The sequence below is a fragment of the Macaca nemestrina genome, chromosome 11 (assembly GCF_043159975.1).
Source record: "Macaca nemestrina isolate mMacNem1 chromosome 11, mMacNem.hap1, whole genome shotgun sequence".
Taxonomy (NCBI): Eukaryota; Metazoa; Chordata; class Mammalia; order Primates; family Cercopithecidae; genus Macaca; species Macaca nemestrina.
This window is the reverse complement of record NC_092135.1, coordinates 49,331,687-49,344,057: the sequence shown is the minus strand read 5'-3', so window position 1 is coordinate 49,344,057 and position 12,371 is coordinate 49,331,687. Positions and strand designations below refer to the sequence as shown.

At 39.4% G+C, this 12,371-nt stretch overlaps 1 protein-coding gene across 7 annotated transcripts in view; it reads right to left on the bottom strand.

Moving 5' to 3' along the window:
- Positions 1 to 12,371, bottom strand: part of LOC105492666 (replication timing regulatory factor 1) — an 82,206-nt gene that overhangs the window by 43,935 nt on the left and 25,900 nt on the right. For 6 of the 7 annotated variants that reach the window (XR_003020661.2, XR_003020660.2, XM_011759908.3 and 3 more), the window contains 9 exons: positions 11,185 to 11,361; positions 10,833 to 10,943; positions 9,441 to 9,503; positions 8,229 to 8,329; positions 6,370 to 6,456; positions 5,060 to 5,130; positions 4,669 to 4,849; positions 2,624 to 2,731; positions 1,187 to 1,336 (listed from right to left, as the gene is read on the bottom strand). Coding sequence is in view for 5 of the 7 variants with exons in the window: in XM_011759908.3 (XP_011758210.2) it covers positions 1,187 to 1,336; positions 2,624 to 2,731; positions 4,669 to 4,849; positions 5,060 to 5,130; positions 6,370 to 6,456; positions 8,229 to 8,329; positions 9,441 to 9,503; positions 10,833 to 10,943; positions 11,185 to 11,361 (1,049 nt within the window). In the remaining 2 variants the exon portion in view is untranslated. The remainder of the gene's footprint in view (positions 1 to 1,186; positions 1,337 to 2,623; positions 2,732 to 4,668; positions 4,850 to 5,059; positions 5,131 to 6,369; positions 6,457 to 8,228; positions 8,330 to 9,440; positions 9,504 to 10,832; positions 10,944 to 11,184; positions 11,362 to 12,371) is intronic. The other variant, XM_024796271.2, reaches the window with a different exon arrangement.

The following is a 12,371-nucleotide window of genomic DNA, read 5'->3' as shown; positions in this document are numbered from 1 at the left end:
ACATGCTATAGGTGTGTAGTTACTATACCCAACAATCACTGTGAGACTCTGTCTCAAGGGGAAAAAGAAAAAAGAACTGTTATTTTTACTTTCCTTTATTCCTCATTAAATTATGTGTTAGATATAAGATGTAGAGAAAACACACACAACAAATATCATTTCAATAATCTGCATGGAAAAACAATGGTTTCTGTGTGAAGGCCATTACCAGGATTATACACAGTAACAAATAATTGAAACAACCAAAATGTCCTTAAAATAGCAGAAATCCAGGCCAGGTGCAATGGCTCACGCCTGTAATCCTAGCCCTTTGGGAGGCCAAGGTGGATCACCTCAGGTCAAGAGCTTGAGACCAGCCTGGCCAACATGGCGAAACTCCATCTTTACTAAAAATACAAAAATCAGCTGGGCGTGGTGGTGCACACCTGTAATCCCAGCTACTCGGTGACAGAGTGAGACTCCATCTCAAAAAATAATAAAGCCTGGGTGACAGAGTGAAACTCCATCTCAAAAAGTAATAAAAAATTTAAAAAATAATAGAATTCCAAGTAATGGTACAATCATACTACAGAATACTAGACAGCAGTTGAAAGAAATAATAGAGCTATATGGATTGACTTGAAATGGAGCCAAGACAGTGTTTTACGAAAAGTTACATAATTACTTCGCAATAAGGATTTCCTTGCCAAGAATACCGTATTCATATGCATATGCAAGTATCAATATACAAATGACATGTGTAAATAGAAAGAGGTCTATTCTGGAATGACACATATCAATCTGTTCCCAACAGCTGTCCTTTCCATGAGGAGGGAAGGAAAGAGAAAAGAGACTTATATTTTCTAAGACTACAAACTTTCAAAGGGATTGAATTTAAACATCTAACAGATACATATGAGAGGAGAAAGTGAGGTTCAGGACAGCAAGGCCCTTGAACTGTTAATCTAGAAAAACACAAGCACAAGCAGATACACGTATAGTAAAAGATGTTCACTGTTAATGATCCCAAAACATGAACCTTAGAGCCCAAAGACACAAAACTGTTACACATACTTGTTTTCAACATCAACTTTGTCACATATAAATAGAAGCAGTAATAAGTGATAGCTCACAAATGTTATCTCCATTTACTTGAAAAGAATCCTTTAAAAACAAACAAAAAAAGGTAGCATCAGGACAAACTCACAGAAAAGCCTTCATCTTCCAAACTGGACATTATCTTGGAAGAAAGTTCCTCACAGCACAAGTTCTCTTCTGCTGTTGCCACCAAAGCAGCACAACGAGCAAATGCTCTATATAATTCTGACCAAGTTCTAAGTAAAGTCTTCATGGTGGCCTACCAATAACAATAAAAAAGAAGTTCTGTTAATATATACCTATGTATCAAATAGTTTCTGGAATCAATACATCTTTTAAAAACACTGCAACATTTAATGTGTCACAAAAGAGACTAACGGCCAGGCGCAGTGGCTCACGCCTGTAATCCCAGCACTTCGGGAGGCCGAGGCGGGTGGATCACCTGAGGTCAGGAGTTCGAGGCCAACATGGCGAAATCCCGTCTCTACTAAAAATACAAAACATTAGCCAGACAAAGTGGCAGACGCCTGTAATCCCAGCTACTCAGGAGGCTGAGGTAGGAGAACTGCTTGAACCCGGGAGGTGGAGGTTGCAGGGAGCCAAGATTGAACCACTATACTCCAGCCTGGGCAACAAGAGCGAAACTCTGTCTCAAAATAAAAAACAGACTAACACAAAGTCATAACCTTTCCCCCACACCCCAGAGATCTAACTGAAGAGAGGAAATAAGGCCATGATGCCAAAACTTATCAAAGATTCAAAAGAACTTGTCTCGTCCTTCATCATTCTCCTAAGCTAATAATAAAGTCATAAACAAGTCTTATTTTAGAAATTATTGGCCGGGCGCGGTGGCTCAAGCCTGTAATCCCAGCACTTTGGGAGGCCGAGACGGGCGGATCACGAGGTCGGGAGATCGAGACCATCCTGGCTAACACGGTGAAACCCCGTCTCTACTAAAAAAATACAAAAAACTAGCCAGGCGAGGTGGCGGGCGCCTGTAGTCCCAGCTGCTCGGGAGGCTGAGGCAGGAGAATGGCGTGAACCCGGGAGGTGGAGCTTGCAGTGAGCTGAGATCCGGCCACTGCACTCCAGCCTGGGCGACAGAGCGAGACTCCGTCTCAAAAAAAAAAAAAAAAAGAAATTATTGTGGGCTAGGCACAGTGGCTCATGCCTGTAATCCCAGCAGTTTGGGAGGCCAAGGCATGTGGACCACTTGAGGTCAGGAGTTCAAGACAAGCCTGACCAATATGGTGAAACTCCATTTCTACTAAAAATACAAAAATTAGCTGGGCGCGGTGGTATGGTCCTGTAGTCCCAGCTACTTGGGAGGCTGAGACAGGAGAATTGCTTGAACCCAGGAGGCAGAGGTTGCAGTAAGCTGAGATTGCACCACTGTACTCCAAGCCTGGATGACAGTGCGAGACTGTGTCTCAAAAAAAAAAAAAAGAAAAAAGAAAAATCATTGTGGAAGCTGATTATAAAGGATGAAGTAATATTTTCAGAAAAGTAAAAATCCCTTAGAAATCAATACTTTACAATGCCTTACCACTGGAAATCTCTGTTCTGAAAAAATATGGTTTACTGGTAAAGTCAATGCACCATAGATGGCACTAAAATTGTGTTCTAAGGCATCACCTTGATTTACTTCATTGGTCTAAAACAAGAAAAATAATGAAGTTAGACAAATTACCATCTTAATTGTAATCCTAAGTAGTAACATAACTTATTTATAAGAAGTGGGCAAAACTGTGTCCCTCAATGATGAGATTCAAAATATGTTTAACTCCTAACCCCTGGAACCTATGAATGTAGTCTTACTTGGAAATGAAGTCTTTGCAGATGTTCAGAAGGAGTCCTACTGGATTAGGGTCAGCCCCAATCCAATGAACAGAGTCTTTTCTGGAAGAGGAAAATTTGGATAGGCACAGAGAACAATACCACAGGAAGATGGAGGCATAGTCAAGTGATGCAGCTACAACTCAAGGAAGGTCAAGGATTGCCAGCAACCAGCAGAAGCTGAGAGGCATGAAGAGATTCTGCCTCGGAGCTCCAGGAGAAACCAATCCTACCAACTCCTTGATTTTGGATAGCTGGTCTCTAGAACTAAGGGAGAATAAATCCCTGTTGTTTTAAGTCATCAAGTGGCTGTAATCTGTTAATAGCAACCTGGGGAAATTATGCACTATACATTCTAAAAGAGATTCCCAGAGCCAACTCCAAAGTCTTCTATTATACATACACAGCATTCCAGCAAAAACTAATACAATAAAAAGGGCCTCTGTGATCGTTCTAACAGTGGGAAGCTATTTAAGAACGTAGGCCAGGCGCGGTGGCTCATGCCTGTAATCCCAGCACTTTGGGAGGCTGAGGCGGGAGGATCACGAGGTCAGGAGATCAAAACCATCCTGGTGAACATGGCGAAATCAAAAATTCAAAAAAAAAAAAAAGAAAAAAGAAAAAAATTAGCCGGGCATAGTGGCAGGCGCCTGTAATCCCAGCTACTCAGGAGGCTATGGCAGGAGGTAGAATGGCGTGAACCCCAGGAGGCGGAGCTCACAGTGAGCTGAGATCGTGCCACTGCACTCCAGCCTGGGTGACCGAGACTTCATCACAAAACAAAAACAAACAAACAAACAAAAACCAAAAAGAATGTAAATGACTTTTCTTCCAGAAGAATAGTGTGCTGGTTTGAGTAGCCAAAATAAGGGCTAGGTAACTATAATATAAGAAGCTGGGCACGGTGGCTCACGCCTGTAATCCCAGCACTTTGGAAGGCTGAGGCTGAGGTCAGGAGTTTGAGATCAGCCTGACCGATACAGGGAAACTCCATCTCGACTAAAAATATGAAAATTAACTGGGCGTGGTGGCGCGCACCTGTAGTCCCAGCTACTCGGGAGGCTGAAACAGGATAATCGCTTCAACCCACGAGGCAGAGGTTGCAGTGAGCCAAGATCGTGCCACTGCACTCTAGCCTGGGTGACAGAGTGAGATTCCGACTCAACAACAACAACAAAATTCCTTCAAGTTATTTCATTTTTGAGTTACAGCACTATTAGCCCAGAGAATGCATATTCCCACTTAATGATTGACAAAGAGGCTGACAAATCATAAACAGAACGTGCTGCACAGCCTGTCACTATTCCCAGTTCGGTTAAATACGTAAACGTAAGGATTTAAGTATTTAAATACACAGATTATTCAACTCTCAATAGATTCCTGACTTAAGGAAATACTATATGGCTTTGAGGTAATCACCAACGTGGCTTAACTGGGGGAATATACAGCCTAGTCAAGATAACCACTGTTATTCCGTTAATAAAACTACTGAAAGAACCCAAGATACAAGATTTTACATCTATGTGAGCCTTCTAGGTTTATAATCACTGCTAAAGAAAATGAAACTGATTAGTCCCCATTAAGTTATAGTTTCTTTACCAGTGAGGCAGAAATGCAATAAAATAAATACAAACTTTGCAAATTCCACCAGAAAAAATATTTATGATCTTTTATTCAAATTCACTTACTATTCATTTCCCCAATTGCACAAATAAAAAAGGTATATTATCTAAAATATGTAGATTTATTTCATACCTGATTAATCAATTCAGTTAATGGGGTGACTATAACACTCCACATTTTCCAGAGATGCTCCTTATTTTCCAACTGCTTTGCATTTTGATTGATAACATTTAAAACTGAGTCACTGAAAGCTAGTGGTGAAGTTGGACCAGAAAGAACACAGCCTACAAGTGATTCCAAACTGAGAAAGAACCTGAAGAAAAAATTATAAACAATGCATCAACTTTCTGGCAGGAATATATTAATTTAATGTTAACAAAATTCTAAAATAACCGACAAAAAGTTAATGAATTGTCTTTTTTAAAAAAAAAGTCTTAAAGAAACTTAGGAAATAGTACATAAATAATCTCATTCATTACATAACCTTTCCAAGACAAAGTTTCAAGTTAAAGTACAAACTTACCTTTCATCTGATACACCACATTCCAAGAGATTGTTGAAAATTAATTGAATTAAGAACAAAGCTGGAGTTCCCTGAAGGAGAAAATGAAGCCAATATTCTCAGTTACAAAGAATAGAACACTTGTTTTTTATAATCGGTTATTTAAGAAATAAAATTGTTTTAGCATGACAAATTTAACTTTTGGCATTACTTAAGGTATGACAACCATGTTAATAAAATTATTTCCATTAACTACACACAAAAATCAAGCGTGGTGGCTCACGCCTGTAAACCCAGCACTTTGGGAGGTCGAGGCGGGTGGATCACGAGGTCAGGAGATCGAGACCATCCTGGCTAACACGGTGAAACCCCGTCTCTACTAAAAATACAAAAAATTAGCCAGGCAGGGTGGCACGCACCTGTAGTCCCAGCTACTTGGGAGGCTGAGGCAGGAGAATGGCATGAGCCCGGGAGGTGGAGGTTGCAGTGAGCCGAGATCACGCCACTGCACTCCAGACTGGGCAACAGCCTGACTCCATCTCAAAAAAAAAAAAAAAAAAAAAAATCAAACTCTTCAAGTCTAATCATAGCTGTTTACTCTACACAGAAAATCAAAGAATGATGAGATTCAGATATAAAAAGAACATCAATCTAAAATTTACTGGAATCCCAATGCCTACATCCTAGAAATATTAAGTGCATTTTACATTAGCTTCCAATATTTGTGGCAGTAACCAACACTATTATCGTATATAAACAAATAGGAAACTTTCCTTTTGGAGCCATTTATTTAATCCAGGAAAATAGTTTCTTCATTCACATAGCAGCATATTTAATTCTTTACATTAACTATCAGTTTTTCCTTTAATTTGGTCAATATACTTCAAATCCAATACTCTCAGAATTTTACATAAGGTTATCCTTTTTTTTAAAAAAAAAAAAAAAAGGGAAATATGGCTGGGTGCAGTGGCTCACACCTGTAATCCCAGCATTTGTAAGAGCAAGGCGGGGGAATCACCTGAGGTTAGGAGTTCAAGACCAGCCTGACCAACATGGAGAAACCCCGTCTCTACTAAAAATACAAAATTAGCCAGGCGTGGTGGCACGTGCCTGTAATACCAGCTACTCGGGAGGTTGAGGCAGGCGAATAGTTTGAACCTGGGAGGCGGAGGTTGCAGTGAGCGGAGATGGTGCCATTGCACTACAGCCTGAGCAACAAGAGTGAAACTCTGTCTCAAAAATAAATAAATAAATAAATAAATAAATAAATAAATAAAGGAAGTATAAATGTTTCTCGCCAATCTTCATCATATTACATTTAAGATACTTGCATTAAGAATATCCATATTAGCAACCTGATATGCTGGTGAACCTAATACTTTCTGAGGAAGTCCTTTAATTGTAATTTCCATGAGGACCTATGAGAGATAAAAGGTTTTACAGTAAATTAGCCATAAAAATATTATCTAATAAAAATCTGAGTGTTAACTATATCTCTAACAATTACAAGTAATGTTCATTCATTAACGTAAATATAATCTCTTTAGTTAAAAAAGATCAAATACATTCATTCGCTAACATGAATATATCTGCATCCGTTTTAAAAGTTCAAACACAGAAATATAAAAAGCAGGTAAAGTCTTTAATCTCCAGGGATAATCAATACTTTCAGTTCAGAGTCTATTTTCCTAGACCTTCTAAATTTCTGTATATGTAAGTACACAGAAAAACACACAACTTCTTGGGCAGTCGGTTATATACACACATTCCTTTAAACTATTAAAGCCATTACAATGTAAATCACTAATGATATTAAGCTCTGCAACTAACCTTCATTTTACCTTGTTACAGAGTTTTTGCATCAATATAGAAAAATACTGCTATATGAGTGCCCATTATTTAGTCAACCATTTTTCTATTAAGGGACCTCGAGACTATTTCTATATTTTTTTATACTACTAATAGAAATTCTGCAATTAATTATACTGGTACCCAAAGCAAATATTCAAACACTGCTAACTAATAGTTGGGTCCAAGATTGCTAAATCAAACTGACTGAGCCTACCAAATTGCTCTCCAAAAATACTATCACACTAGTTTTTTTCTTTTTTGAGACAAGGTCTCGCTGTTCTCCACGCTGGATTGCAGAGGCACGATCTTGGCTCACTGCAGCCTCAAACTCGTGGGCTCAAGTGATTCTCCCACCTCTGCTTCCAGAAGAGCTGGGACTACAGGCATGTCACCACGCCTGGCTAATTTTTGCAGTTTGCCCAACTTGACCTCCCAAAGTGCTGGGATTACAGGTGTGAGCCACCATGCCCAGTGGTAATATACTGTTATGAACACTCACTACATAACTTAAATGTTATAAAAGAGTTACGTCAGTGAAAACACACTTTCACATACTGTCATCTGAAACAGATTAATAATAATAGACAGTATTAGTTTGTTCCTGGCCCATAGTACTTTGCATGTATCAACTCATTTAGTCTTTAACTACTGCTACATTCCCTCTTTACATATGGGGTTAGGCAAAGCCAAGGGAATAGATACATTGCACAAATTTACCCAGCTAATAAATAGTTAGGCTGGTATTCAACCTAGTCTGCTCCAGAGCCCTTGCGACTAACCACTATGCTATACTGCCACAGAACAAGTAACTGTCAAAGTACATAAAGGAAACAAAATCAGAATTTTAGGGTATTGTTTGTTCCATCAGAGCTTATTCTGAGATGCTCATATCATCAAAATCATATCCAATTCACTTTTCTTCCTGTACTACACGGGTTAAAAAAAAATGTGTTTTAATATCAAAGTCATTCTCTTGGTTAAAAACAGTTAATTTAGAACAAAGTACCAGCTAACTATTAGTGGTTTTCAGCAATCTTGTCGTAAAATTAAAGGACATCTGAGTTTCTTCAGTTTAAGTTTCCTGTCCTTTACCCTAGTTTTTCTCTGTACGGCAGGTATTTTTTTCTTATCACATTGAAGACTTTTGTGGCTGTTGTTATAGTCACTTTATTAAAAAGGGTTCGAATGACTCTGTAGTTAATAGAATGGCACCTACTGCAACAGGACTAAACCGCTGATGAATGCTTGATATAAAAAATGTCTTCCCAAACTATCTTCGATATAAAATTTAACTTCAGAAAATGGTTTTTAAAGTCCAACATATGGGTATTATACTTACCAGCGTTTTTGATACAGGAAATACTTCAGACTTTACTATGCTTTCCAAAGACTTTAATAAGAGAGTCAAAACTTCAGAACCTGGTTTCTCTTTTTTGTTACCTATCAAAAAGCAAAAAGGAGGGTGTAGTTTTTTTTGTTTTGGTTTTTTTTTGAGCTGTCTTGCTCTGTCACCCAAGCTGGGGTACAGGGGCACAATGTTGTGCCAAACTCCACCCATCTCAATTTCCCAAAGTGTTGGGATTACAGGCGTGAGTCACCACGCCCGGTCGAGAACGGTGTATTTCCTTTTTTTCTTGAAGGAGTTTCACTCTTGTTACCCAGGCTGGAGTGCAATGGCGCCATCTCCGCCTCCCGGATTCAAGCGATTCTCCTGCCTCAGCCTCCTAAGTAGCTGGGGATTACAGGCATGCACCACCATGCCTGGCTAATTTCGTATTTTTAGTAGAGGCGAGGTTTCTCCACGTTGGTCAGAATGGTCTCAAACTCCTGACCTCAGGTGATCTACCCGCCTTGACCTCCCAAAGTGTTGGGATTACGGGCATAAGCCACCGCACCCGGCTAGAAGGGTGTATTTCTAAGTATGTAATTTTAGAGATGACTATACAGAAAGCTGTAAAAATTTGTTATTTTCTAAATCAACAATAGTAAGTACAGTTGACCCTTGAACAACAAGGGTTTGGACGGCATGAGTCCACTCATATTCAGATTTTCTTCCATCCCGGAAACAGCAAGTTCCACCCCTCCTCTTCCCTCCTTAGTGTACTCAACGTAAAGACAAGGATATAACCTGGTTCCACTTAATGACTGTGTCTTCTCTTATGATTTTCCTAATATTCTTTTCTCTAATTTACTATATTGCTAATGAACACAGAACACAGCATATAATGCACATAACATATAAATATGTGTTCATCAGCTATTTATGTTATCAGCAAGGCTTCCAACCAATAATAGGTTATCAGTAGTTAAGTTCTCGGGGAGTCAAAAGTTATATGTAGACTTTCAACCATATGGTGGGTCAGCACATCTAACCCCAGTGTTGTTCAAGCATTAACTATAAATTAAAGCCTGGAAGCTATGGTAATACAAGAAATACTTTTAAAATACATTTTATATACTGCCAAATAATTCACTGGATGCTATAAAAATCATCTGATCACCACCTGTTTCAAAAAAAAAAAATCATTTGATCAGTGTTAATAGTGCTTACCTGATTCAGTAACTGACTTCACCAAGCTAATTAGCTCCTTCCAGATAGCACTGACAACCACATCTGTCAAACAAAATAAACTTGAGTATTTTAAATAAAGTACATATGACTATGTACTATGACTAACACTCTCCCTTTACTTCCTTACACTAAAGAAATAAATTGAACAATATTTAATTTTCCTCACGATATTCAGCCCTGTAGTAAGTTTATAAAACACTATCACTTCGTTTTTGTTTGTAGAAACTAAATATGTTTATTTTTTGAGATAGGGTCTCGCTCTGTCCAGGCTGGAGTACAGCGGCACAATCATAGCTCACTGTCATCTCAACAACCTGGGCTCAAGCAGTCTTCCCACATCAGTCTCCCAAGTAGCTAGGACTGTAGGTACACACCACTACCCCCATCTAATTATTACTATTATTATTATTATTATTATTTTTTGTAAAGACAGCATTCTCACTACATTTCCCAGGCTGGTCTGACTCAAGCGAACCTCCCACCTTAGCCTCCCAAAGTGCTAGAGTTACAGGCATGAGCTACCATGTCCAGCCATAAATGTGTTCCTTAAAACAACTATAACATGTTAACACTGAATTGTATAACTAAGGGTAACTGCTTTATCTTTTTTTATTATCTTTCTTTTCTGAACTGAATGCCCACTACTTTTGAGGCAAAGATTGTTCACAGAGATTCAGAAAGATATCTAACAACCAACAGAAAAAAAATTATGTGATTCATTGTGATTCTTTTTCCAACCAGTTCCAACAGCAAACAATTTTTGAAATTTCCTTTCCTCATTATTAGATAGGCCATATAACACAGGAGTTTAGGTACAGATACTAAAGCCATAGAGCCTGACACAGTATTACCACTTACAAGCGACTCTGCACAACTTATGTATTTCCTGTATTACCCAATTTCCTCATTTGTAAAATGAACTAACATGGAACGTTACTGCCAAAATTAAATGAATATATGTAAAGTTCTCGCACAATCTGGCCAGTAGGTGGCACCATATAAATATTTTCTATTTTATCTTATTTTTTATTTTTTAATACTAAGTCTTGCTCTATCACCCAGGCTGGAGTGCAGTGGCACAATCTTGGCTCACTGCAACCTCCACCTCCTGGGCTCAAGCAATTCTCATGCCTCCGCCTCCCGAGCAGCTGGGCCTACAGATATCTGCCAACACGCCCACCTAGTTTTTGTGTGTTTTGTAGAGACAGGGTTTTGTCATGTTGCCCAGGCTGGTCTCAAACAACTGAGCTCAAGTGATCCACTCACCTCGGCCTCCCAAAGTGCTGGGATTACAGGTGTGAGGTACTGTGACTGGCCTATTTTTTCTTTTTAAACACACATTTGAGCAAATAATAAATCAAATTCTCTTACCGGCGGCATCTTTTCCAACTGCAACAAAGCTATCATGAACAGCAGTGATAAGTGTATTTGCATGTTTGGAAAAAAAAGAAGGGCTGCTGATTAAGGGATGTTCCAGTGGCTCTGAAAGGGGGAGAATAAAAGATAATTATGTAAAACAACAGATTTACGAAATACATTTCTCACTATAAAACTTTAAAACGTCTATTAAGTAGGTGTGTTTTCTATAAAAAAAGATTCATATTTATTTCATACACAACTATAAAATATTTTGGCTGTGAAAAAATAACACCTCTCCTCACCCCAATGCAATAAGTCCTGGACTGTTTTAGTAATTAAAACTATTCTTAAAATATTTAAATACCTAAGCTCAGCACAAGTTTATTTTGCTTAGCAAAACTCAAGGCTTCTGGACCCAACAAGAAATGAAGCAACATTTCAAGTCCCAAAAGTTGAATGGAAGGGATTGTGGCCATTCCACCTAAATTCGAACTCAGGTTCATTCGGGGGGTTCCCGGGGCTCCATACGGGGAGGAAGCACCTTTAAGAAAAAAAAGAAAGGGTAAGTCATACAAGCTCATTTTATATTAGCTACCCAAATGCATATATTTCATTTCAATGAAACTTTTAACCAGAGTTTAAATGTCTCAGGCATTAATCCATACCTTGAAATATTAATATGCAGGTATTCTGTAACAGAAATTTTTTTTTTTTTTTTTTGAGACGGAGTCTCGCTCTGTCACCCAGGCTGGAGTGCAGTGGCCGGATCTCAGCTCACTGCAAGCTCCGCCTCCCGGGTTCACGCCATTCTCCTGCCTCAGCCTCCGGAGTAGCTGGGACTACAGGCGCCTGCCACCTCGCCCGGCTAAGTTTTTGTATTTTTAGTAGAGACGGGGTTTCACTGTGTTAGCCAGGATGGTCTCGATCTCCTGACCTCGTGATCCGCCCGTCTCGGCCTCCCAAAGTGCTGGGATTACAGGCTTGAGCCACCGTGCCCGGCCAAGTAACAGAAATTTTTAAGACTCAGATGGCAAATATAAAATAATACATATGAAATAACTGTCTTTCAATGATATACATAAAGAGACACTATAACTGCTAAGATTTTGAGACAGAGTCTCATTGTACTGCCAAGGCTGCAGTGCAGTGGTATAATCATAGTTCACTAAGATCTCAAACTCCTGGGCTCAAGCAATTCTCCCATCAGCATTCCAAGTAGCCGTAACTATAGATGGATGGATGTCACTGTGCTCTGCTAATTTTTTAATTTTTTGTAGAGACAGGGTCTCACTATGTAGCACAGGCAGTATCAAACTCCTGGCGTCAAGTGATCCTCCCGCCTCAGCCTTCCCAAGTGCTGAGATTATAGGTGCGTGCCACTGCACCTGGCTGAAGTGTTGTTTTTGTTCTGAGACTGAGTCTCGCTCTGTTGCCCAGACTGGAGTGCAGTGGCATGACCTCGGCTCATTGCAACCTCCGCCTTCCAGGGTTCAAGCGATTCTCCTGCCACAGCCTCCCATGTACCAGGGCTTACAGGTGCCCACCACCATG